This window comes from Bison bison, unplaced genomic scaffold (assembly GCF_000754665.1).
Source record: "Bison bison bison isolate TAMUID 2011002044 unplaced genomic scaffold, Bison_UMD1.0 scf7180017864370, whole genome shotgun sequence".
NCBI lineage: Eukaryota > Metazoa > Chordata > Mammalia > Artiodactyla > Bovidae > Bison > Bison bison.
In genome coordinates, this window is record NW_011494942.1 from 7,252,983 (window position 1) to 7,280,156 (window position 27,174).

General features: G+C 34.6%; 1 protein-coding gene across 6 annotated transcripts in view; it reads right to left on the bottom strand.

Annotated features, from left to right (window-relative positions):
• C2CD5 (C2 calcium-dependent domain containing 5) overlaps positions 1–27,174 on the bottom strand; it is a 91,923-nt gene that overhangs the window by 16,579 nt on the left and 48,170 nt on the right. For 5 of the 6 annotated variants that reach the window (XM_010855962.1, XM_010855961.1, XM_010855957.1 and 2 more), the window contains 12 exons: positions 25,222–25,336; positions 21,760–21,855; positions 15,975–16,166; positions 12,459–12,645; positions 10,514–10,678; positions 8,562–8,702; positions 6,589–6,652; positions 6,140–6,201; positions 5,816–5,914; positions 5,101–5,190; positions 4,534–4,621; positions 3,396–3,482 (listed from right to left, as the gene is read on the bottom strand). In XM_010855962.1, the coding sequence (XP_010854264.1) occupies positions 3,396–3,482; positions 4,534–4,621; positions 5,101–5,190; positions 5,816–5,914; positions 6,140–6,201; positions 6,589–6,652; positions 8,562–8,702; positions 10,514–10,678; positions 12,459–12,645; positions 15,975–16,166; positions 21,760–21,855; positions 25,222–25,336 (1,386 nt within the window). The remainder of the gene's footprint in view (positions 1–3,395; positions 3,483–4,533; positions 4,622–5,100; positions 5,191–5,815; positions 5,915–6,139; positions 6,202–6,588; positions 6,653–8,561; positions 8,703–10,513; positions 10,679–12,458; positions 12,646–15,974; positions 16,167–21,759; positions 21,856–25,221; positions 25,337–27,174) is intronic. The other variant, XM_010855958.1, reaches the window with a different exon arrangement.

Genomic DNA, 27,174 nt, shown 5'->3' on the forward strand with positions numbered 1-27,174 from the left:
TAAAAAAATTGCTATTGTTATCTTTTTTTCTTATAACACAGGTTCATATGAAAAAAAAGTAATGTATGGTGATGCCACATCATCTCTGTTCCTCACAGTATTCAGAGAATTTTGATGACCTTCACTTGATAATATTCTTTAAGAAATTACTTAAATTACTAAAATTACTTAAATATCAAAAATTGCTTTTTGATATTTCAAATCAGAAAAATCAAGATAACTAGCAAGGTAACACGAAATCAACCATAATTTGAGACACACATCAAAACTGTTTTGTTTACCTTGAGAAACAAAACCAAGTATAACAAAACATAGAAGGGGAAAAAAACTGAACATGGATGGACAACTCAGGCCCAGGCTTACTCTACACAGTCAATTAGAATACACATAATTGAAACATCTCTTCAAAGAGTCTCTCATTTTCAGTAACACCAAAAGATAAGTAAAGGTTTATCTACAAGTGAAAAGATGGAAGAATTAATAAACATACTGTGCATATAGCTCTTGACACTACTCTGTCAACTAAAAAGAAATAAAAATTTTCATAAATCATCTCATTTGTGATGAGAACATGGAAAATAAATTAGTATTCAAAGTTTTCAGAATTAAAAAAGATAAACCTCAGTCAGCTTAGCTAACTGACCTAACTATAAAAACTATATTTATTTATCATATCAGTTGTCAATTTTTAAGCCTCTGGTTGCAGAAAGAAAGTAAAGTTTGTTTTTTTTTTAACATTTATTTCCCATCCTTGCCTTTCTATCTCCCACCTATTTCCTCTAAACTGCTAAGCTTAACTGTTTCCAGATATTTCTATTCTCTATTCAAAGCCTGTCTTCATGTTAAAATACTCAGCTACTACATTCATGATACAACACTCTATTATTACATGTTTCCTACCTTTCAAAAGCCATTCTATCCTCAAATTTTCTAAAATATTTTGAAATAACTTTTTCTAATGTATATAGCATAGCACACGTTCTCCTGGAGAGACGTCAGGAAGCAAAGACAATAAGTAAGCATGCAACATAAACCACAGTATACACGACTTTAAAAAAAATGCACAGGTAAACTTTTTAGTGTTCACTGATGAATTTAAAATATAACATTCAAAGAAAGGCACGTAGGTTTTACAGTTAAGTACTTAGTATTAAAAGTTTTATATATATATATATGTAAGTATTAGATGTGATGATATTATTATGAAGCTGATAATGGTGACAACGATGATGATAGAGGCAGCAGGATCTCATTCAGTGATTTTCAAACTTTTTGAAACCCTTTCTTCTAACAAAATCACACAGAAAGCGAACACAGAAAGCACAGTGAATCAAAGCTACTCTAGTTCAGAGGTAGGTGAGCCAGCACTAACCCCGACACCTTGCCTCTTAGAAGGCCACAAGGCACCTCTGAAGAAATTCTAGGGTTTGGAGGGACAGAGTTTAAAAATCATTGCTTTAACTGATTTGAAGCTATTTGGAAAATGAACTCAAAGAAGCTCAATGTGACCTCAGGCATAATTTAGCTTTTGTTTTTAGTAATAATTGAAGAACCATACACCATAGAAACTCAAAAAAATCCAAGAATTTTGAAGGCTGGAGAGAATCTTCATCTTTTCACATTTTACAAATGAAGAACTGAGACTTCAGTGGCTTAACTGCAGATTAACTGGCCCAAGTTCTCACATCTGATATCATCAGGAGCAGAAATGAGAAAAAAGCCAGGTCTCTTGCTTTATTAGTCCACTTTATGGCCCTTTCCCATGCTCCTTAAAATAAACTGCAAATATTTTAGGTATTGTTTAGATATAACTTATTCTGCTCAAATTCTTCTTTGTTTTTCAGTTCACAGAGTATCATTTGTGCAAAATACACTGATTACTACAAAAAGCATTAGTTTTAATTACCTTTGAAAACATTTTGAAAGCTATTACCGAAACTGTAAGTTATCAATATAGACATGGTTAATTTACAGAGTTTAAATTTAATCTTCCGCAGATTTCAGGAGCTATTAACAACATGGTAAAATAGAGCTGACAGGGACCTCAACTCCACAAATAAATATTTTTATAGATTAGCAACTAATCAAACCTTATTGCTGATAGGGTTATTGGTTTTAGTTGCCCCCTCCTCACCACTGCTGGGTAAGGATAAACTAAGTGAAAACTAAAAGTAGTTTGAAACTAACCCTGTGTTAAATGTAAGTTTCTATAGAAAGCAGATGTTTAAAAAAAAAAAATCTTATGAAGTCAGTTCAAGGAAGATTCTAGACTGTTCTGCTTTTTGTTCTAAAAGCTATATTTAAGTTATAAATCTGAACTCAGATTATCTTTGGATTTATCCCTTCTTTTTTTTTTTAAAGAAATTCTCTATGAAGTTCTAAATGAGAATTTTATTTGGACAAAAAGGAAAAAGAACCACATGGTAACTATGTTAGAAAGTTCCAAATCTGAAAGTAGCTTAACTTTTTCAGCTCCAAAATATGAGTCAAGATCTATTTATCTTCATAGACTCTGAACTGATTTAGTAAAGACTCTACTGATATAAACACAATGTGAATTTAAAGCTATTATGTATTATAACTAACTTCGTATCAGATAAAGTAACTGACAAATAGAAATCATATGCATGATAAAATGTAAGCATTAGAAAGGCCATCTGATTTCAAATAATGAATGCATCATTTCTCAGAATAAAAAATTTAGGAAAAAACACAAACATTTATTGTATATAAACTGCTCTAAGATAAGGTACAGTAATTCTGAAATTTTTATAAGAATTACATTGAAATCACAAGAGAAATGGAAAAACCTACCTCCCATTTTTCTCCAAAGATTGTAGAGATATAAATATACCTAATGCTACTGAATTAAGGGATAATCATTTTGCATTTGAAAAAATGTTTCTCAAATATAAGACACCCGAAAGACAGAAAGCTCATCCCTTTCTCACTTGCACTAATCCTTGCCCAAAACCTCTCTCCACTTAGCTTCTGAAGAAAATAAGTATTTTGTTGTCTAAGAAAATCTAGAAGTTTCTGCAAGAGGTTACAATGTTGCTGGAAAAAATTCACCAGATAAAAATATCAAACATACCATATGTGAACAGTTAACTTTGGGAAATCCAAATCTCTGAAAATAAAACTTTAATATATTTGAGGTATTAGAACAGAATATTATATGAAAAATTACCTTAATAAGTTATGATGAGATTACTAGAGAAATTAAAATGAAAGCAACAAAACTCTCTCCCCTTTATGAACATGAAGAAACATACAATGGGGAATGAAGAACAAATCTCCATTTCAAAATTAAGTTAAGATCACCTACAATCAAGAAGGAAGTAAAAGCATCTAGAAACTAGTATTTGTGCTTGCATTTCTCTTGCTTAACCAACCTTTAGCTGGTGGAAAAGGATGAGAAGGAAGTGAATCTGAACAGAGTTCCAGGGGAAACTGCAGAAGTTCTTCATTATCTGTAGAGGCTAGAGAAGCAAGAAAAAATATAAATTACTATGTAATGATCTCTTATTAATTTTTTAAAAATTAAGAATCTGGGATAATATATGTATTTTTCCCCAACTCAATTTATTCTGGTTATTTTCTCCTTGCTTTCTACCTTCACGTGCAGACACTGAGAGTGGTTGCTATCTTTCCAGGTGGGACTGTTAAGATTTAGAAAGGATGATACATATAAACCTCTTAGCACAATGCCTTTCAAAGAATAAGCACTCACTAATAATTATTACTATCCTACTTTTGTATTGATACTATAGTAGTTCTATAATACTTAAACCAGTTACTGTCTATTTATTTTTGATAAGTATCTGAACACATCATCATTTAACACATCTTTCAATCTGACATTTAATCAATACTATATAGGTGTAATCAGAGAAGGCAACGGCACCCCACTCCAGTACTCTTGCCTGGAAAACCCCATGGATGGAGGAGCCTGGTGGGCTGCAGTCTATGGGGTCACTAAGAGTCAGACATGACTGAGCGACTTCACTTTCACTTTTCACTTTCATGCATTGGAGAAGGAAATGGCAACCCACTCCAGTGTTCTTGCCTGGAGAATCCTAGGGATGGCGGAGCCTGGTGGGCTGCCGTCTATGGGGTCACACAGAGTCGGACACGACTGAAGCGACTTAGCAGCAGCAGCAGCATATAGGTGTAATATATTCAACTTAAAATATTTTAGATATTTATTTAGCCAGCAAGTCATTAAACTTCAGAAAGTTTCTTTTTTTTCAGAGCCTCTAAATTGCTGAAGAATTAATGATACAATCTAAGTCTAAAAAACAGCCACATTTTCTGTGTAATCAGCAGTGAACCACCTATCCATGTGTGAAACAAAAAAAAGCCAGTCATATGCTTATCCATACAGTTATCCTGATAAAGAAAACAGAAAAAGTAACAGTATCTTACCAAAAAACATATCAGTTACCTATCCTCTATATTTTTTCACTGAACTATAAAATAGACAAATATATTTTTTTCACTGAACCATACTCCCATCTACCACAGGTTTACCTCTTTGCAATAACTTCTCAGCGTGTGTTTTTGTAGTCTGTAAAGCCTGATTTTTGTCAAAAGTTATTGCAACTGCTGTGACTGTAACCTAGAATCACAGAAACAATATGATGAGCGAAGTAATCATTCCCAAAATCATCTTCTCACAGATCTTTCTCACTACATACAACTTATGCAAACTGGCTAATCTGCCTTTAGTTTTACTGGTTAAGATTCTTAACTGGAACTGCACATAAACTCAGATATTCAGACTACAACTAAGCCCAACATGTACACCGAAACCTAGGTATTCCAGAAAAAGCTCAAGAACCTTCTCTAAAGGAGGGAGACTGCAGAAGTCACACTGAGACAGAACTCCCAGTGGGTATTACGCTGGAACACACATGTGATTCCACCTTTAGATAACTAGAGTTCACAAAAGTAAACGGACAGATAAGGTCTGACTCATACTAACATGTTTAAAAATATTTTGAAATAAAGCAGCTTATACTTCTCAATTATGGCAAATGTATAATATTAAAACAGATCAAAGAAATCTTTTTTAATAATAGACTAAACTGTAATTACCTGAATTAATTCATCTTCAGGGAGAGAGACTGTAAAATTGACATGGCAGAGGCAGCAGGGGATCATAGACCGGAGTTTAAAATACAGGCTCTACACAAAAGAAAATATTAGTAATATCACTTCTTGTAATTTAAAAATCCATAAAAAATGATTTTTAATGCATATTTTACTGTGGCAAATAAAATTCAAAAGATTAAAACATTTCTGTTTTGTCTATTCTTTCATTAAGAATACAGTTTGGGTGGGGGGGACACATGTATACCCATGGCTGATTCATGTTGATATAAAGTAAAAACCATCACGATATTGTAAAGTAATTATCTTCCAATTAAAATAAATTAATTAAAAAAATAAAAAATGGAGATATTAAAAAATGAATACAGTTTTAATATCTGAGCAGACAGTAATATTTAGTCATATTTCTAAGTCATAAAAACATAAGAAAGAGGGATTTTAAAAATTTATAAAGACAGATTTTTATGCAGTTCAAAGCTATGAAATAACTCAAAATATATATCTTTTATACTATGGCATATTAGGATGGAGAGGACAACTTTGGCATTTTACTTGGTGGCAAGTTAAGACTGACAAATAAATAAAAATAATTGTCCCTACCACTGTGCAAGGTATTCCAGACAATACAAGCACTTTTCTTTTTAAATCTCATGATCCTTAGGCATTTTAACTAAGGTATAGTTAGTCAGAAGTTTCCTACCTTAAGCAAGTTTTCACAGAGATCATTAAAGTTCTTATTAAGGGCTTGATTAGTCAGGTTAAGGCTGCTTAATCGGATTACTCTTACTGATGTAAACATCTAAATATGGGAAGATATAATGGCATGTCATTTCATTATTTTTAACTATATACTGTAACAGAAAATAAAATAAACAATAACTACCATACTACTACTATAATAATTATTTTCTAAAAAGATAAGATTTAATTGCAATAAGGAGGTAAAAAGAAGACACATGTTAAGAAAAAACTTGCCAAAATCACACATGCTATACTTGTTTAAAATTAAGAATAAAAGGTTTACCTGTATTTCAGATGTCCAATTATTTATACCAGGCATGATTTCTGTATTACAACTATAAAAGCCTGTCAAAATAAATTAGAGTTAAAACTTATGATACTATTTCATTTATTCTTGTTGTTAAAGGATAACATATTTCAATTATTACATGAAGTCCTAACTGTAAAATCTACTCATTCTTTTCTTCTAAAACTCTATACCTCTGGGAAACTTCAGACCACGTTAATAAATCAGCATGGTTTTGGGGGTAATGATAAACATAAAAGGACTAAAAATCAGCTCACAAGTTCTAATGTAAATATTTTTAAACACTGTGTTTTCGATCTTGGGCAGCAAAGAACATGACAGAATGTAACACTGACAAAGCCTTTAAAGTTAGTGCTATAACAATTATGAACCGAAATACTGATATGCAAAATTAGTCTCCTCTCAGGTAATTTTTCTCTATTTACCTGAAGGAGGTGGGACATCAGTGAGGAGAGAATGTACATCTTCCATAGCATCTGTGTCATCAATCTGAAAATGAAAAGATTAAACCTATCACATAAATAATAAATATATAGTTATTTCAAATTTTTAAGATTATTTTTATTATTTATTAAGTAGAAAACATAAAGCGTCAAGGAAAAGTAGAGCCATTTCCCCTAAGTTAAAGCATAAAATTTGAAAAAACTTTTCTAAAATCTATAAACTTTACTGCAATAATAATTATAAATACTTCTAAATGAAATATCTTACAATACAAAGTACACTGGGTTAAAAAAAAATCAAGCCTTTTCTCAAGACTTTTTGAGGGCATGTTTCAAAAGATTTACAAAGATAACATAAATAATCACTACCTCTGTTTAAACTAATAAAGTGTAACTTTAAAAAATCTTTTGGCTAAATATGGAACTGCTTTAAAACAGAATTAATTACATAGGGATAAATTTAAAGGTATATCTTAAAAGAATAAGTACAAATTCCATTTTTCTTACATCTCAATATTCTGTTGTGAATTATAAATAGTGAACATATCCAACTGGACATATATAGACATTCCTCTGTACCTTGGGGGTCTAAGTCCTATCTCATACCCTTGAGGTGTCAAGAATCACTTTCACTTACACTTTGCTTCAGTTACCCACAGTCATGGCCATACCTCAACTGTGGTATTCCCCAAAACATTTCACACCAAGATCTCAAGCACTCTCCAAACACAACCCCTGTGTCTCTCTGTCCCTTCTTTTACTGAATCTACACCTTGCCTTCTTGTCCACACTTGAAGCACTTCCATTCTCCAATTAGCTAGAATCCCAGGATCAGAAGTATCAAAAATGCTCTGGATCAAGGTTTAAGTAATGCTAAGAATCATCTGGAGGTTTGTGCAAGATTCCTGGGCCCCACATTGAAATATTCATGTTTGAGGTCTGAGTAGGGGCCCCAGGGTCTGAATTTCTTACAAACTCCCAGCTGGTGCCAATGCCACTTCACAGGACACTGAGTAGCACTGCTCGAAACAGAACCCTGGAGCTTGTTCTTAATCTTTCACTGACCTACTACACTTTTCTTTTTCCATTCTCAGACTGTAGAAATTATGAGAAAAGTGTACAAAGTCATATAGTTTGAGTTTTCTACAAGGTAACACTCTTATTTCAGTTAAGCCTTGAGCATCTTCTACAGCTGACATCCTAATCATTCACAGGCACTGTTCTAGACTCTTCAAGCCTCCAATCTCAACCCAGTTCAATTCTACTATCACCTTCCTGCTTTACTGAGATGCAGATGTCAGATTTTTTCTCTCAACTGTCACCTTACCAGGAAACATTTCTCAGTATCTTCATTCATTTTCCTTTCCTTCAGGATCAAAGAAAGATCATCAACCCTTTTAAAGCTAAGCATTCTACAGGGGAGTGCCTGGGAAGCAGATCTGTGAAAGCAGAGGTTCCATAAACCTTTCATGTCACATTTATTCTTCAGGAAAGTCAGTTCTGAATGTCTTTGTACAATGAAAATTCGATTACATATTCTGAACTCGGCAAGAAAACACTACAGTGCTTATATTATTATGTTTACATGTAAAAATGTTATAGTAACATTATAACCTATAAAGTAGATAAGAACTATAGTAAGTGAAGGAATAGAACCTTATTTAAATTAATTCAAATTTACAAAAATAGCTCCAAAAGTTTAATGTTTTTATTTCAACCCCAACATTAATTCTTCTCAAACCATCTACATTATTTAATCAGTCATCTGGTGTTAAACAACAGATATATTACCAAGTCTTGATATCTTCAAATTTGTTGTAATTTCTGTAAGAAAACATTCTTCTGACATTTATAACAGTTGTAATGATAAAAATCACACCAATTTAGGATTTGATTGCAAAAATATGTATCTTATCGTCCAAAAACTTTTAGAAATTATTTCAATACAATAATACCTCCAAAACAAAGGCATCTTTTTTCCCATGTGAAAGGTCCAATTCTGTAACTTCATCAGAGCTTTCTGACTGAGATCTCAAAAGTCTTGAGCGTTGTCTAGGTTCTGGAATGGGGGATCCTATAATCTCTTCAGATATCTCCTAAAAGAAATATAATTGCTTTATATCGTATCTTTTTCTGTTTAATGGAGCTTCCGTTGACATGTAACATAGCAGTTTCAGGTATTCAACACAATGATTTGATATTTGTATGCTTCGGTCTGGTTTTAAATTTGCATATTAATAGAAAACTACGGGGCGGGTCTGTAAAATGTATTCCTAGTCTATATTTAATTATAATCTTTAGGAATAATTAAACTTTTATAGAATACATGTCTATCTCTTTTAGTCAGACACAACTTGGGGACTAAACAACCACCACCGCCTTGATACAATAATCCAGAAACTATCAGACACAGCAAGGCAACACTGACATCTAGTGTACAAAGAGGACACTACAACTGGTAGGGAACTAGCGGTTTTTCCAGCTCACAGTGTTTTCTACTCAACATTTGAAAGTCCTAAATAACTCATAAAGAATTAAAGATTATGTACCCAAATAACATTCTAATCTTTTATATCTTATGCAGTGTTAGTTTTTCAAAGCCCCAAATAGTAAAATGTGGTATATGACATATGTATCTATGTTTGTGTTTGTACACATAATACATATATTATACATGTATTTGCTATGCAACTTATTAAGCTAAATAAATTTTGACAGTTACAATGATCTTTTTAAGGTAAATGTATGGTGCAATCTTTTATGGGTTTGTAAGTTTTTACCTATTTTATAGCCAAAGATCGCAGCTAACTAGAGGTTCTAAACAGCTGCTGGCCACAAGGATATCAACAGAAAGTGGATATGTGAACACAAATGTAAAAGACAAAGCTTGCTGTTGGTATAACAGAGCTATCGTAAAAAAAAAAAAAAAGACCAAGGAAATTATTTTTAAAAAGGTTTTTCCAAACTGTTTTCAACGTTCTCTGCTAGTGCACACCTTACATAAGACTGCCACCGCAGTTTCCTAACTCAGCTACTCCGCAGCACCTTCATATCCATTACCTTACTTGCTTTCCACATTAATCTGCCCTACATAAATCTGACAGGGTGCCTGTTACAGTGACTACAAAGTGAGAAAGAAAAGACCCTGCATTTTTTAGTATTTTTGCCATAGACAAGCAATCTTTCTTTATACTAAACAAAGAAAATTTTAAACCATTTATTTGGTTACTTAACAAGAACTTATCTATCAGGAGGCTACTACTAGGAGGAATTGGTTGAGCCACTAGGAATACAGCCCTGATGCAGCTTCATTCTACTGAGAGCATCAGGCAAGTAAGTGAAAGTCACTCAGTCGTGTCCAACTCTTTGTGACGCCATGGACTATACAGTCCTTGGAATTCTCTAGGCCAGAATACTGGAGTGGGTAGCCTTTCCGTTCTCCAGGGGATCTTTCCAACCCAGGAATCAAACCCAGGTCTCCCATATTGCAAGTGGATTCTTTATTAGCTGAGCCACCAGGGAAGCCCAAGAGTACTGGAGATAGCCTAGCCCTTCTACAGTAGATCTTCCTGATTTAAACCGAGGTCTCCTGCATTGCAGGCAGATTCTTTACTAACTGAGCTATCAGGGAAGCCCAGGAGCAACAAGCAATACACAAAAACATACTTCACACATAAAGACACACAGAAATAAGAGAAACAGAAAACAATAAAACACTGAAGGGAGATGGGAAGTACCAAAAATTGATGGGACAGTTACCATTTTTTAAATAGGGTGTTTGGAGTTGGCTTCCCTAAAAAATAAGACATTTGAGCATGGATGTAAAGGAAGGAGAAAGAATGAGTAATAGGGACAGCAAATTTAGACAATAACTTATGTATTCACAATGGAGATTTATTTCACTTACCGGAGGATTGATTTCATACAACTCTTTATTCTTGGCAATCGTGTCATTTATCTTCTTCTGCATATGAGATATATGCTGCTCGTATGAGCCATCATTAGGAGTCTTTCCAGCAATCTGAATACCACCAGGCGTTGGTAAAGCTGCTAAGTACACACCGGTGGCCGACTGGTAAAAATAATGGGGGAATAATGAGAAAAAAAATATCTAAATCGTAACAGTCCTTCAGTATTCATATTCAGAAATATGGTCCTTGTCCTGTAGGAAAAAGATAATTAGCACCAGTGTTCGCACAGGACATATGTAAAAGAACACAGAAAACCAGAACTGGTAGCACAGGGGTTGGTTACTCCCAGTGAGAACCCTGGGTAGGTCAGACAGTAGTGAAAGGACAATTTCTTTGGCTCTGCACACACAACTGGACTATAATGTGCACAGAAAGAAACAGCTCAGGAAAATACGATTGAAAATTGTAATAAAATAAGTATTTCATGAATGAGTAGTTTATCTTTAAAATGGCAAAAGTAAAAAAGAAACTTATGCAAAGCAAGTAAAGAAACTGAAGTTCAGAAAGGATAGGAAGCTTACTCAAGATCACATCAATAAATGTGGAGAAGAGATGTGAATGTGTTTCAAACTCTTAAAACCAAGAACTTTCCACTATATCATCCTAACTTCATAATCACCAAGAAAGAAAACCTGATACAGATTTATTTTAAATATTTAATTAAATAAAATTCTGACTTTGTAACAGTACTGCATGTCATTAGTACTGAAAACCTATTAGGGGAAATACAAAACAAGATAAAACACACACACATATGTGCTTTATGTTTAAATATGTTTCTGTAAGGAAAGAAAGCAAAAAAAAATGTATAAAAGTACCCACAGCAAATCATTAACATCAAAGGAGTAGAATGGAGAAAAGAGAAGACAATTCTTTTAACTCTGGATAGTTGCATAAATTGTAAGAGCTGTTGTTGTTACTAAAATTTTTAAGCAACTGCCAATTTTGTTAAAGTCCATCCTGGAAAGTGTGTGGTGCTCTATGAAGTCTGGTCCCCAGAAGCTCTTTCTCCTGGTTTGTTCACATGTCCATGACTGGACTCACAACCCAGTCTCTGATGCTCAAACTTAGAATGCCCTCCGCACCATATGAAGCCTGAGAGCACCATCTCTTAACACTTTCTTAACTGTATTCACTAATGAGGCAACAACCCAGCATAGGTGAGAACACAAACTCTGGAACTAGACAGGCCTGCATTTGAAACTGAGTTCTGGTATGTACAACCATATCACTTTGGACAAGTCTCAATCTATTATGGCATCTGTCTTCTCTTGTAAAGTTAAGATAATGTCACATTCCTTCCAGAGCAGTGCAGTGCCACATACCCAGGAGACACTCATCAGAGATTACCTATTATGAAAGCTACTCTTGGGACCTTGAGATTCAGGTGTACAGACTAAAAAAGTCTCCAATAGTTACAATGAGTGTCCCTAGTGATTAAGAAGAAAAGATCAGTAAGAATCAGAAAAGGCAGTATTTGAGGCAGGAATGTTAACAATGCTGAGAAGGAAAAACTCTATGTTAGCAAGTATAAACAATAATAAAGTCCAGATAATGGTGGCCAACTTACAAAATAAGGTCTACATGGTAATTCTTAGAAATGTGACTATAAGAATTATAATCTGAATACAAAAATAGAATAATAACATAAATATAAATTTATATAATAGTTTATTAATTTAATTTCAAAATAATTTCATAAAGAAATATAAAAGTATCTGAAAGTCTATCACTGGATTTCTTTTCTTCTTATAATGTCCCTAGCCTTTAGAAGTCTTAATGCCAATAGCTAAGTCTTCTTAAAAGACTCTTTGAATCTCATAAAACAGAATCTACAACTACATGAATCACAAAACAAAAACAAAACATCTTGAAACTTACCGCTAAGCCCATCAACATATTTTCACCGACTGTGATCTGAATTCTCAGTCCAAATAAAGCATTCATTGCTTTGAGTTTTAGTTTATTCATTAGCTGAGTATGCACTTCATATTCCATAAATGGCAAGAGATTACTGATGGCTGTGGCATTTGCTTCTGCCTGTGCCTTCTTTTTTAAGCGACACAACCTATTAAGGAAAATAATGTAGTCAGTGGATAGTGTTCCTGATACCATCTTAAGCAATATCCAATTTTTAAAACTTCATAAAAATGTGCTTGATTAAAAACATTTACTTGCTTCAGATGGGCTTATTATGTTTTATCAATAATCCTTTCTGCCATTTTTTCACTGTATACACTTTTGGTAAAAGTCCCATTTTGATAAACAAAATGAAAAAAAAATCTCAAAATCTCTAGAAATGAAACAAACAGTAATCAAAATCATCAGAGAATATAATTTTAAATCTTAGGTTTCATAACTCCACATGATCATATAATGGGTGGACAATAGAGAAAACAGTTAATTTACTCATTAAAAGAATATAAAACTTGAGTATCTACTACATGCCAGGCACTGTTCTAGGTGGTGAGCAATGATCAAGGAATAAAACACAGAGACCCTGCTCATGACTATATTCCAGGGGAGGAGTAATAAAAAAAAGGCAAAGAAACAAAGCCAACTGCAGACAACACTTAAGAATCAGGTGTGTGCAGAAAATAAACCAGGGGAAGAAAGAATAACTGGACAGAAGGCCTCAGCGCAGAGATAACACCTGAGCCAGGATCTTAAAGGCAAAATAGAATTGGGACTGCTGGAGAAAGACAATGATGGAATGAAGTTGGCATATTACAAGAACCAAAAGGAGACCACTGCAGCTCCAGTGAAGTGAGCAAAGGTGAGGGCAGCACAGAGGAGGATGCAGTTAAGCATGGGCATGAATATGTTAGGACTGGTCATGGTGAGGAGTTTGATTTTATTCTACCAGCAATGGGAACGCCAGATAGATTTTAAGAAGTAACATGATCTAATGTATATTTTAGGACACCATTTATACTGCTACACAGAGAATGGTGCAAAGAGAACTGATGTGGGAATGGTGAACAAGACCTACTTAGGTGACAGACAGCAAAAGCTTGGACTAAAAAGTTGACTGAAAAGATGAAGAGAATATCCCCAAACTGGTAAGCCAGGCTGCTCAGGCCAGTAGTTGTTAAAAAACAATTGCCGGGCTCCATCCCTAGGGTATCCAAATCAACAGTTCTGGCACAGAGCCTCAATATGCATTTCTATACATTCCCCCAGGACGGTGATGCTATTGGTCTAAGGGCCACACTCTGAGAACTGCTGAAGAAGACTACCTAAAACAAGGAAAAAAAAAAACAACTGGATAAACTATGTACTTTTAAAAATCTTCCTAAAAGCATCACAGGACCAGGGCAAGGGGCAATACAGGGTATAAATGTAAGTGGGCAGCATAAGGAAGTTCTTTCGTGGTGGTAAACAGCTGTGTATCTTGACTGTGACGGTGGTTTACACCATCTATTTGTTGGATAAAACTGCATAGACATATATATACACACACGCACACAAATACTTATATGAATGCAAGTATTACAAATGTAAAACTGATTCAGGTCTGGAGCATAGTTAAAACCATTATAACAGTGTCAATATCCTAGCTGATACCCTACTACAGCTGTGTAAGATGTCACCAATCGGGGAAGCTAGGTGAACACAGGACTTTTTACAATATTTGCCAAAGCAAGTAAAACACAATGAACAATAAGCAGCAGAAACAACAGAAAAAAAAAAGTTTTAGATATTAAAATAATCAGCTACAGAATTAAACACAGACTATAGTATGTGATATCAGATTTGAAAAAGAATAAAATACAACTTCTGGAAATAAAAAATCAAAAATTTTAAACCCAATTATTAGGCATAACAGCATATTAAAGACAGCTGAAGACAAAACTAAAGAACTGAAAGATAAGAAAATATCCAAAATATAACATAAAGAAATAAAAAGATTAAAAATATAGATAAGAAAGTAACAGACATAGAAGAGGCGGTCAGAAAGACACACATACTTTAATTGGAATATCAAGACGAGAGAACAGATGAATCACAGAACTAACCTAAAATTTTTAAAACACATGAAAGATACCAATCTATAAATTCAAGATGTCCAAGGTATAGCAATTAGGATAAAGAGAACTCCATACCTAATACTCTACAGGGAAACTGAAGAAAACTGAAGACAAATAAAATAGCTTGCACACAGCCTGAGGGAAAAAAATAGACAAACTTCAAAAGAAGAACAGTTAGTCTAAGAGGTTATTTCTCAACAGTTGCAATGAAGGCCAGAAGGCAGTGGACAAGTATTTTCAATGTGCTTAAAGAAAATAACTGCTAGCCAAAGATACTGTTTAAAGATAAAATAGGCTCATTTTCAAACACGTAAAAATTGTTCACCATCAACAGATCCATCAAAAAAATACTCAAGGAGATAACTCAGGTGAAAGAAAAACTATTCTAAATGGAAGGTCTAAGATGCAAGACAGAATGAAAGCAAAAAGGAAATAGATTAGAAATATAAATAACTCTGATGTGGGGAGGTTAGGAAAGAGAACAATGTCTAAGAATACCATATTTGCAATGAAGAACTGAATAGAGCAAGTATCACTTATGAAAACAGGAAAGACCAATATGAGAGAAATGGATAAAATCAGCAGTTCAATATGGAACAAGTATGAGATGCTTATGAAAGTGGGGTATAAAGTAGACAGCAAAGTATATGGGTCTGAAGCTCAGAAGAAAGTTCTGAACTAGAGCTATAAATTTAGGAGTCCTAGACTTATAGACAGAATACAGATATATAGGAGTTGATGACTTCAACTAGCGAGAGAGCTTCGAGAAGAGGGTCTGAACTCATGGCTCTCAAGGAACAAGAGGACATGTGGCATTGTGAAGTCATGAATTTCAAGGAGAAAACGATCAGCTGTGTGATTATTGCTGAGACCTTAAGTAAAATGAAGACAGAAATGCTCCATGGATTTGGCAGCCTGGCAGTTGTTAGTGACCTAGATAGCTGCAGCTGTTTCCTGTGTGCCTTCCAATTTCCTATTCCAGCACACTTTAAAGAGAACTCTTAACAGCTAACTGAAATTGTTTAAAAAAAAACAAAACAAAACACAAAAAACCACATAGCACCATTCTTAAAAAGAACAAAAAGTCAACTTCCAAAATGTATCAGATATTTAACGTCATTAAAGCATACTGAGTCACATCCCTCACCTGTGACAGGTTAGTTAATAATCTTCATAATAATAAACATTTGTACCTAATTTCAATTTTTAAGACTGCTTTTGCATTAAAGTTTATCTGAGTCTCATAAAGAGGATTATTTTTCCTTCCAATTTTCCATACAGTAAAATCATATGGATCAAATATGTCTATTTGACTTCATACTCTACATTCCTTCAGGGACCCCAAGTACTGTCTTCACAAACATACCTTGCTTGAATGAGACAACCTTTTCCAATAACTGTTGCATCCACTGGGAGGTCTATGGTTGTGAAGAGAACATCAGGAACTTTTTGTTTCCTGCAGTTATTGCAGTATGTGAGATGAGCTGGAAATGGCATATTCAGTTCATCATATGGTATATGGCAAAATCCACAGCCTGCAGGCAAATTTTCTTCTAGCCTATATGGATACATTAAGGGGAAAAAAGGCATTCTTGAAAAATTCTACGCATTTTTCCAAAAACAAATATTCTCTATCCAGTACCTGTGTACAAACTATATCATAACTTTGACCATAATAGGTACTACTATGATTGATAAGAAATAAACAGGAAATCAGAACCACACACTGTTATGAAAGAAGAGGCTTATACAAGTAGAGAGGCATTTTCTATCAATTATGTTTTTTTTATTTTTTTAATTGAAGGATAATTGCTTTACAGAATTTTGTTGTTTTCTGTCAAACCTCAACATGAATCAGCCATTGGTATACATATATCCCTTCCCTCAATTCTTATGTTTGATGACCTGACAAAAACCACTATTATTCCAATGGTTTCTTCTTTAGGATACAACATAAAAATGAATGGTTGATATATGACAGAAATCAAACCAATATTGCAAACCAATCATCAATCAATTAAAAATTAAATATTTTTAAAAATGGCTAGATAATAAGAGTGATATGCTTTTATTATCTGAAAAGATAATACACATAAAATCAGAAAATAATTCCTAAGGGAAAAAACTTTACCAATCTGAAAAAAATCTACAGTTAGAAACAAATGTATTTAAGAGGGGGAAAAAAAGTCAAAGCTAGGCACACTCTAAAGTTTCTAATTTCTAATGTCTGTTGTAGCCTTTCAGAGAAACCAAAACACCTGTTTCAGAAATGAACATTTATCATACATGAAGCAGAAAAAAATAACCCACAACCTTCCCATTCATTGTAAAATGTCTACTGTAATAGGCTGTTTATGAAATCACTTTAGAATGATAAAATCTTTTTCCAGTCATTAAATCTGAAGAAATCAGGAGAAAAGGAAGGGAAGAGGGAAACTCCAAGGAGAACAGCAGGATTTCACAGTCACATCCATGAATCTGAAAAGATGTGGGTTCTCAATTCTGTTTCATCTAAAAGTTTACAAGTTACTATATTTCCCAGGAATCAGGCTTTGCATAGATTCTTTGTATACATTATTTCACAGAATAAGCCTCTAAATTATTAAGTTTCTCCCAGATATTATTCTTTTACTGGTGGGATGGCATTCTGGCTTATTAGAAGTAACAGGGGAAACAGATATGAGCAGAGCTGTGAGCCTAAGCAAGTCATTTAACCTCTGAGAGTCTCCTCTATAAAACTGGAACAACAGTATCTACTCAGAAACGTTCTATTTTTTTTGTTAAAGATTAAGAAAACTATAGCTACATGAACACCCCCTTCGATATAATGCCAAGCACAGGGAAACAAAACCTAGTTTCACTTGGCCTGAAACCAAGCTGAGATGCTAAGTAATTTGCTCAGTCACAAAAAGTACTAAGTAGCAGACATCAGATTTTAAAGTCAGTTTGTTTGAATCCAAAGGTCATGTGGTACAAGGGGGCCACAGAAAGATGAAAATTTGGGACAACTTTTAACCAAATAACTCCCAGAAATTTGAACACAGGTGGTGTAACATCATAAAGCATAAAGAATAAAAGTGCTAAAATGTATGACGTTCAGTTCAGTTTAGTCACTCACTCGTGTCTCTTTGCGACCCCATGGACTGCATGACATGAGGCTTCCCGGTCCATCACCAACTGCCAGAGCTTGCTCAAACTCCTGTCCATCAAGTTGGTGATGCCATCCAACCATCTCATCCTCTGTCGTTCCCTTCTCCTCCCGCCTTCAATCTTTCCCAGCATCAGGGTCTTTTCCAATGAGTCAGTTATTGGAGCTTCAGCTTTAGCATCAGTCCTTCCAATGAATACTCAGGTTTGATTTCCTTTAGGATTGACTGGTTTGATCTCCTTACTGTACAAGGAAATATCAAGAGTCTTCTCCAAGATCACAGTTTAAAAGCATCAATTCTTTGGCATTCAGCTTCCTTGAATGGTCTACCTCTCACATCCATACATGACTACCGGAAAAACCATGCCTTTGACTAGATGGACTTTAGTCAGCAAAGTAATGTCTCTGCTTCTTAATATGTTGTCTAGGTTGGTCATAGCTTTTCTTCCAAGGAGCAAGCGTTTTTTAATTTCATGGCTGTAATCACCACCTGCAGTGATTTTGGAGCCCAATAAAATAAAGTCTGTCACTATTTCCATTGTTTTCCATCTATTTGCCATTAAGTGATGGGAACAGATGCCATGATCTTAGTTTCCTGAATGCTGAGTTTTAAGCCAGTTTTTTCACTCTCCTCTTTCACTTCATCAAGAGGTTCTTTAGTTTCTCTTTACTTTCTGCGATAATGGTGGTGTCATCTGCATATCTGAGGTTATTGATATTTCTCCCGGCAATCTTGATTTCAGCTTGTGCTTAACCCAGGTCTGGCATTTTGCATAATGTACTCTGCATATACGTTAAATAAGCAGGGTAACAATATATAGGCTTGATGTACTCCTTTCCCTATTTGGAACCAGTCTGTTGCTGGTTCCATGTCCAGTTCTAACTGTTGCTTAAGAATTTTCCACAATTTGTTGTGATCTACACAAAGGCTTTGGCGCAGTCAATGAAACAGATTTTTTCTGGAATTCTTTTGCTTTTTCTATGATCCAGTGGATGTTGGCAATTTGGTCTCTGGTTCCTCTGCCTTTTCTAAATTCAGCTTGAACATCTGGAAGTTCATGGTTCACGTAACGTTGAAACCTAGCTTGGAGAATTTTGAGCATTACTTTGCTAGTGTGTGAGATGAGTGCAATTGTGCGGTAGTTTGAACATTCTTTGGCATTGCCTTTCTTTGGGATTGGAATGAAAACTGACCTTTTCCAGTCCTGTGGCCACTGCTGAGTTTTCCAAATTTGCTGGCATATTGAGTGCAGCACTTTCACAGCATCATCTTTCAGGATTTGAAATAGCTCAACTGGAATTCCATTATCTCCACTAGCTTTGTTCATAGTGATGCTTCCTAAGGCCTGTTGACTTCACATTTCAGGACGTCTGGCTCTACGTGAGTGATCACACCATTGTGGTTATCTGGGTCATTAAGATCTTTTTTGTATAGTTCTTCTGTGTATTCTTGCCACCTCTTAATACCATCTGCTTCTGTTAGGTCCATACCATTTCTGTCCTTTATTGTGCCCATCTTTGCATGAAATGTTCCCTTGGTGTCTCTAATTTTCTTAAAGAGATCTCTAGTCTTTCCCATTCTATTGTTTTCCTCTATTTCTTTGCACTGATCGCTGAGGAAGGCTTTCTTATCTCTCCTTGCTATTTTTTGGACCTCTGCATTCAGATGGATATATCTTTCCTTTTCTCCTTTGCCTTTCACTTATCTTCTTTGCTCAGCTATTTGTAAGGCTTCCTCAGACAACCATGTTGCCTTTTTGCATTTTGTGACTGGTGATGGATGTAAAGTCTGATGCTGTAAAGTACAATATTGCATAGAAAACATTCCTAACCTGGAATGTTATGTCCATGAATCAAGGTTAATTGGAAGTGTTCAAACGGGAGATGGCAAGAGTGAACATCAGCATTTCAGGAATCAGTAAACTAAAATGGACTGGAATGGGCGAATTTAATTCAGATGACCATTAAATCTACTATTATATCTACATTATATCTATTATATCTACTAGTGGGCAAGAATCCCTTAGAAGAAATGGAGTAGCCCTCATAGTCAACAAGAGAGTCTGAAATGCAGTACTTGGGTACAATATCAAAAATGATAGAATGATCTCTGATTATTTCCAAGACAAACCATTCAATAGCACAGTTATCCAAATCTATGCCCCAACCACTTATGCTAAAGAAGCTGAATGGTTCTGTGAAGACCTACAAGACCTTCTAGAACTAACACCAAAAAAGATGTCCATTTCATCATAGGGGATGGGAATGCAAAAGTAGGAAGTCATGAAATACCTGTAGTAACAGGCAAGTTTGGCCTTAAGAGTATAAAATGAAGCAGGGCAAAGGCTAAAAGAGTTTTGCCAAGAGAATGCATTGGTCATGGCAAACTCCCTCTTCCAACAACACAAAAGACTACTCTACTCATGAACATCACCAGATGGTCAACACCAAAATCAGATTTTTGCAGCTGAAGATGGAAAAGCTCTATACAGTCAGCAAAAACAAGAGCAGGAGCTGACTGTGGTTCCAATCATGAACTTCTTATTGCAAAATTCAGACTTAAATTGAAGAAAGTAGGGAAAACCACTAGACCATTTACGTATGATTAAATCAAATCCCTTAAGATTATGCAGTGGAAGTGACAAATAGAGTTAAGGAATTAGATATGAAAGAGTGCCTGAAGAACTATGGGTGGAGGTTCATAATACTGTACAGGAGGAGGTGATCAAAATCACCCCAAATAAGAAGAAATGCAAAAAAAGTATGAAAACATTTGAAATATGAAATGTACAAAATGGATAATCTCTAAATACTGACATCCTAGGGAATTATTTTCTTCCTTCTACTCTCCTACATTTTTTCAAATTTTCTTTAGTAAGCGCATTAGCGCTTCATGTGTCCATCTAAGCCATTATATGGAAACAACCAAACTGCATGAGAAAGGCTGTTCATTAAATTAGGCTTCTACCTACTACAGAATGGAAGCTACTGACATAAGCAAGAACTATATGGCAGCCCTGGGACAACTCACTGGCAAAGTCAGTTTCCTCAACAGAATATTCCAATTGTTTAGTATACTTCAAAATGTCCAACCTTCACTTTCCTATTATTTACCATGACTTTTAATGCTCTGAAAAATATTATGGTCAAAATCCATTTTTAATACTGACAAAAGAAACTAACCAAGGTCTTTGTAACACATTTTTCTTGGCTACATAGAGACTTTCAAATTTATAGTAAATTTGATAACGTATAGATTTTTTTTTTTGGCTTTCTTCCTTAATATATATTATACATTAATACTGGGGAAAAATATGCATAGTGTTAGGTAAGAAGTATTTAAGATTTATATTATTCAGGCAAGCTCTGGTATCAAACTTACAGCTTTTTGTATATATAGTTGATAACCTCATCTTTTTATTTATGGACACTAACAGATTAAAGGAACCAATAATCAAATAAACCAAAAAGCAGTCTCATTTTACCCAATGCTTTCATTTTTACTTTCTCTTTTACATATCTTAAAGTCATATTTCACAAGATTTTTATACATAATTGAAGTTTTTATATATAATTTTCATACAACATAGTGTCTGTTTTATAATTAGGAATTTTCTTTATGGAAATTGTGTCATGACCTTTTCCTATTTTGGAGGTAAAACAAAAGGAAAAGAAAGGAAGAGAAAACTCAAAAGAAATTATTTCTACATTGTAGCAAACACAAAAATATATACCTGAAATTCTTCAATTGGTAATCATATGTGCCATTTACTGAGGTGTTAGAAATAACAGTGTGCGTCATGCAGTGCAGAACCCAATACTTGTTTGTTGCTATGGTGTTGCTATGGATTAGGTAAAAATCAGTCAAGTGCCTGGTCCTGATTTCTGCACCGCACCGTGTAACCCGCCCTCATAAAGAAGGATTATCCCAGCTCTGAGAAGAAGAAAGTCAAACTTTCCCTTCTCTACCCTTAAGGAAAATAAGCCATGCTGTCGTGACAACCTCTGTTCCAAACAGCCCTCCACGGTGCCATCCTGCAAAAATCTAGGGTTCAGTACAGCTGCCGTGCCGGATGCAGATAAAATACAGACCTCTTCACTACAAGAGAAAAAAAAAAACAATGTAACCAAGTTAATATTTTCAGGCAGTCTAACTTACCAAGGTGACAATTTAAATTTAAGATAGACTTTACTAAATATTATTATCACTGGATTACCTCCTAAATCTAGGATAGAAAATAGAAGTAATATTGTTAAAATGAAGAGGAAGAGTATTCTTTGCCACTTAAAAATTGTAAAAGATTAGTATTAGTGACAATTCCTTTAAAATATGGCAAAGCTTATAAAGACTGGAATGTTTCAAAATAATAGTAGTAACAAACTATATTGCTGAATCCAGCAATAGCCCATTAAACTGTAATAAAATACTCTTTAAATGAATATTGAATTTTATTAAAATTATTCTAAAAGCACAACTATGTAAATATCTATATTGCTTTAGCTTAATTTAAACTTAATAATAAAAAGACAACTGACACAAACATCCAAAGTACACTAGACAGAGCTTAAGCTACATCATATTATATATATGATAAAAACCGATTTTCCAAAGAATTATCTGAAACTCTTTATTACATATTACCCAACTTGAAAGCCAAAAAACAATCAACATAATTATTGAATTATGAATGAGATCACCCAAAGCTAATGGGAAAAGTAGCAACCTAGGGACAATACACTTGAAACAAAGTAAATGGATAAGAAGCAAGGCCATAAAAGAAATGATCTGCAAGAGGCCATGCTTCTAACGGTTAAATGCACATTGAGAATATAAAAAAAACATAAAGCCACAGAAGGCGCTGAATCAAAGAGCTACTAGAGCAGGTGTGCATTTCAAGGTGTGCACTGCAGGGAACTAAACCAGTAATAGTAAGTAGGACGGGTTAGAACAGAAAAAAACTAGTAAAGACAGGATTTAAATACAAAATTTCTGAGGTCTCCAGGGAAAACAGAAGCTTACATCAGGTGAATGCAAACTTCTAAATAAATGAATTGGACTCATTTCTGTAGACTCCTGCATCTGTGACTTATCTCCAGCAACTGAATCCACACCTCTGGCCTTCTCCACATGCTACTCTTTTCACCCTGAAAACCCTCCCTATGCCTTTTCTCTTCATTGATATAACTCATCTCTCAAGATACAGTTCAAGCTTCAGTTACTTCATTAAAACTTTCTTCCAATCCTCCTATAGCCCTCTAGGATCCTAAGATATCCTGGGATATCTCTACCATAAAATGTATTATGCTTGTCATAATTCTCCAGGAGAATGTGAATCTAATGGTAAGAACTATGTCTTCTAAAACTATACCCCTAAGAGCTGAAAGTATATGAAAATAAATCCACAAATAGAGCAAGACTATCTACTGGGAAGAAAGGCAGGATAAGCCTAACAAGGTTAGTAGGTTAACAAAAGTAGAACAGCTACAATGAGAATAGAGCAGTTCAAGAGTATAATATATACAAAGGAGTACTACTCAGCAATGAAAAGGAACAGGTTCTTGCTGTTACAGGGATGACACTCAATTTAATCTCAACTTAAACATGCTGAGTGAAATTAAACAAAAAGGAGTGCATAATGTTAAGATTCTATTTACATAAAATTTTGTAAAAGTGAAAACTTATTCTAGTGATAGAAAGCAGATCAGCAGTATATCCTATGACAGGGGTGGGATGAGAAGGGACTGAAGGGAGAGAGTACAAAGGAATATAGAGAAGCTTTGGGGGTGATATATGTGTTGACTGTCTCAATGACACTAATGGTTTTATGGTTTCATGACTGATGCTAATGGTTTCATGATAATAATGGTTTCATGAGTTTTATGGTTTCACATAAAAGTTATGTTAGAACTTTTCAAAGTAATGTACTTTAAACATGTGAGATTATATGCCTATTATATATCACTAAAGTTGTTTTTTAAAGAGTATAATATATAGTCTGCAAAGAAAAAAAAAAGGATCCTTAGAGAATTAAACAGCATGGCTCTGTAACATCCTCATTTATTACAGTCTAATCATTTTTTCTCCAACAAAAATGATCAGCACCACCACAAGAAAGTTATCCATGTAATAGCTGGCAGTTAAGAATTACGCAACAGAAGGTGGAAAAATAAGACAGCCTAAAGTCAAACAGTGTCTGCTGCTGCTGCTAAGTCACTTCAGTTGTGTCCGACTCTGTGCAACCCCATAGACGGCAGCCTACCAGGCTCCCCCTGTCCCTGGGATTCTCCAGGCAAGAACACTGGAGTGGGTTGCCATTTCCTTCTCCAATGCATGAAAGTGAAAAGTGAAAGTGAAGTTGCTCAGTCGTGTCCGACCCTCAGCGACCCCATGGACTTCAGCCTTCCAGGCTCCTCCATCCATGGGATTTTCCAGGCAAGAGTACTGGAGTGGGATGCCATTGCCTTCTCCGCCAACAGTGTCTAGATGACATCTATTACCAACTTCTGAAGGAGTGGAAAGTAGGGTTCAAGGATGGCAGACAGCAAGTAAAGTCAGAACCTAAGTAAGGAACTGGGAAAACTCTTGATTAAGAGAAGGGCCAAAATAAACCAGAAATAAATAAGCAAATGGGATGAGTAGGAAAATATCAGGTTGTGATCCAAGAGTGAAATTTTATGGTTTCAAATTTTTAAAGAGGAACAGTTTCATGCAATAATGAAGTCAAAATAAGGTTGAAAGTCAACTAAGGATAGAGGACTTGAGAATGAGAAAGCACAATGACAGACTGTTAGAAGGGAGATAATTGTGTTTAACTGGAGGAGATGGGCAGGAAAAAAAAGAGCAGAAAAAAGTTTTGGAGGTAGAAAATCCTGAACAGTGGATTGGCACGGACTTAAATGGGGAAGAAGTTGTCCAAATGAAAGACAGGAGAAAAAGAAATTGAGAACTGAGAGTATGGAAGTCCCTTCCTAACTGGGTAGCATTAGGGAGATTTGTTGGTAGGAAAAAGTTAAGTTATAGTTAATTAATGAAGGCAGAAAGAGTTTACAAATGAACTTGAAAGACACACGGCGGTTTGTTTACAATAGATTAAGAGTTTCAAAATCCCAGAGGAAAGAGCTGGTGGAGTCACAAACTGGAGTAAAGTAGGCTTGGAGTTAATACTTGCTGTGTGCCAGTATTATATTCTCATTTAATGCCTCAATAACCTTAACTGACAGGTAGTTACTGTCTCCAATGTATAACTGAGGCTTGGAGGAGTAGAACAATTTTCCTGAAGTTTCACATTAACTAAGCAGTAAAGATAGCATACGAATTTCCTCTTGATGTATTCTAAAAAAGCCCACACTAACTGGATCAATCCACTTTTCTTCTTTTCTCCGTATCTGCATAAAGCTTTTCCCCTTTCAGATGACAATCTGTAAACCACAGCATCTAGAAAATCAAGTTGTTATTATCATTTACCAGATGCTAGTTGATTCACTGTAGCCCACTACAGCATGACAGCCTAATGCTTTGGCATGGGATTTTATTTCTTGTCTGATTTCTGCCCACCATGCATCTCGAGTTTCTGGTTCATCTGAAAAATAAATTTTAAATCAGTTCACTACTCAATAGCATATTGTCTATTTGAACAAGAAATATTTAAAGTACGCATACTCTGGAAGGCAAAGAACTACTATTCTACAACAGGTTTTCAAACTTCACATCTTTAAAATGCTACTTCTCAAAAAGCTTATTAACATTTTCATTTAATGCTACGTCTCAAGAAGTTTAACATTTTAAACTCAGGTGCTAGAAAATAAATCATCTAGTTCTATTTGCTTTTTTGCTTTAGGGCTATCTATAGGGATCTGTTTTATGAAATACAATTTGAAAGGTAGACCCAGAGTTTTCAGACTCTAATCTTAAACTAAAATGACTTCCTATGTCTCACCTCACTGAGTGAGCACCTTGAGTCATATCCATAAATTTATTTTAAATTCTGATTTCATTTCCTGTACTTAATTTTTAATAATGCAATACATTCTGGGTTCTCTGCAAGGCATAGATTTATCAACATTAAAAAGCAGAAAGCCATCTATAGCCATCCTTCTAAAGAGATGTGGGTCCTGAAGCAAAGTGACGAGAAATAAAGGGACTGGCCAGTTCAAAATAAAGAAAGCAAATACATTGAAAACATTAGTACGAAGAATCTAGTTAATGTACATAAGGACAAATTTCAGAAAGAACACTGCAACTCCATATATAGCTCTGTCATTAAGAAAATGCTTTCAAATCACAGAATCACATTTTATTACCATAGAGTAGCCCAACATTGCTTGCAATGGAGCATTATAGATGGAACATCTGTCACATACACTTTCTAATTACTTGCATTTAGCTGCAAACTACTGATGAACAGCAGCTGCATATATAGTTAGCTTTTCATGCCCAAAGATGTTAAAAACAGAAACGGTCTATAATCAGCATATCCTAAATTGTTTCTTTTTTTGTGGCCAATTCCATTTGGGAACAATTTGGAAAAGAAAAAACCTGATCAACTCTAAATAAGATGCTAAGCTCTTACTGTAAATCTTTCACATTAAAAAGGCACTATTACGACTAAAAATCCAACAATCCAAAAGCCTTCTGAGTTTCTGTACATATGCAGTTTTCAAATACGTTTTTCAAAATAAGTAGAATAAGTAGAATCATACTCACTAGTGAAATACTGAAGACAGCAAAGTAAAGAAAGGTTAAAAGCCTTGTTATAGCTCACATTCCTATGGTGGAATTTTGTTTCCCCCACAGGGAGATCAGCAAAAAGAAGTGAGGAGATAAAAACCAGAACTACAAATGATGCCAGCCAGTTCTTGCGTTAAAGTCTTAGATCCAAGACCGTGCTACCCTAAAACTTTCTTTCAGAAGAGAAGAAAGAAACACAAAACTCCAGGAAACCAAGGAAAAGATCAAAGTACGAGATAAAGAAGGAAAAGAAATAGAAAATACTACAATATGGTGTTAGCAATCAATATTACGAATTCAGAAATGGGTGAGACAATTAGGTGGCCCTATTTTGCACATATGCTACTACGTTAAAGAATTTCTTCATATTCCTAGCTGAAATGTAGACATTAAGAGCACAAAAACACTTTCATATCCATTCTCTCTTTTTAGGACATACAAGTTTCCAGATTAATTTGGACATCTATTAACATCATCTTTTCCTAATAGGGAAATTTTATATCATAAGACAAACTATCATTCAACTAGTTGCTCCATCTATCAAGTTACTTACGATTTTCGAAAAAGATAGCAAAAATAAGAGAACTATATCTCAGCTTAGAAAAAAATTATTTTCCTGAAAAACTATGTAAAATGAAAAGTTGACTTTCTAAAACATAATAGTAAAACCTGCAATTTACTTTTCAAATC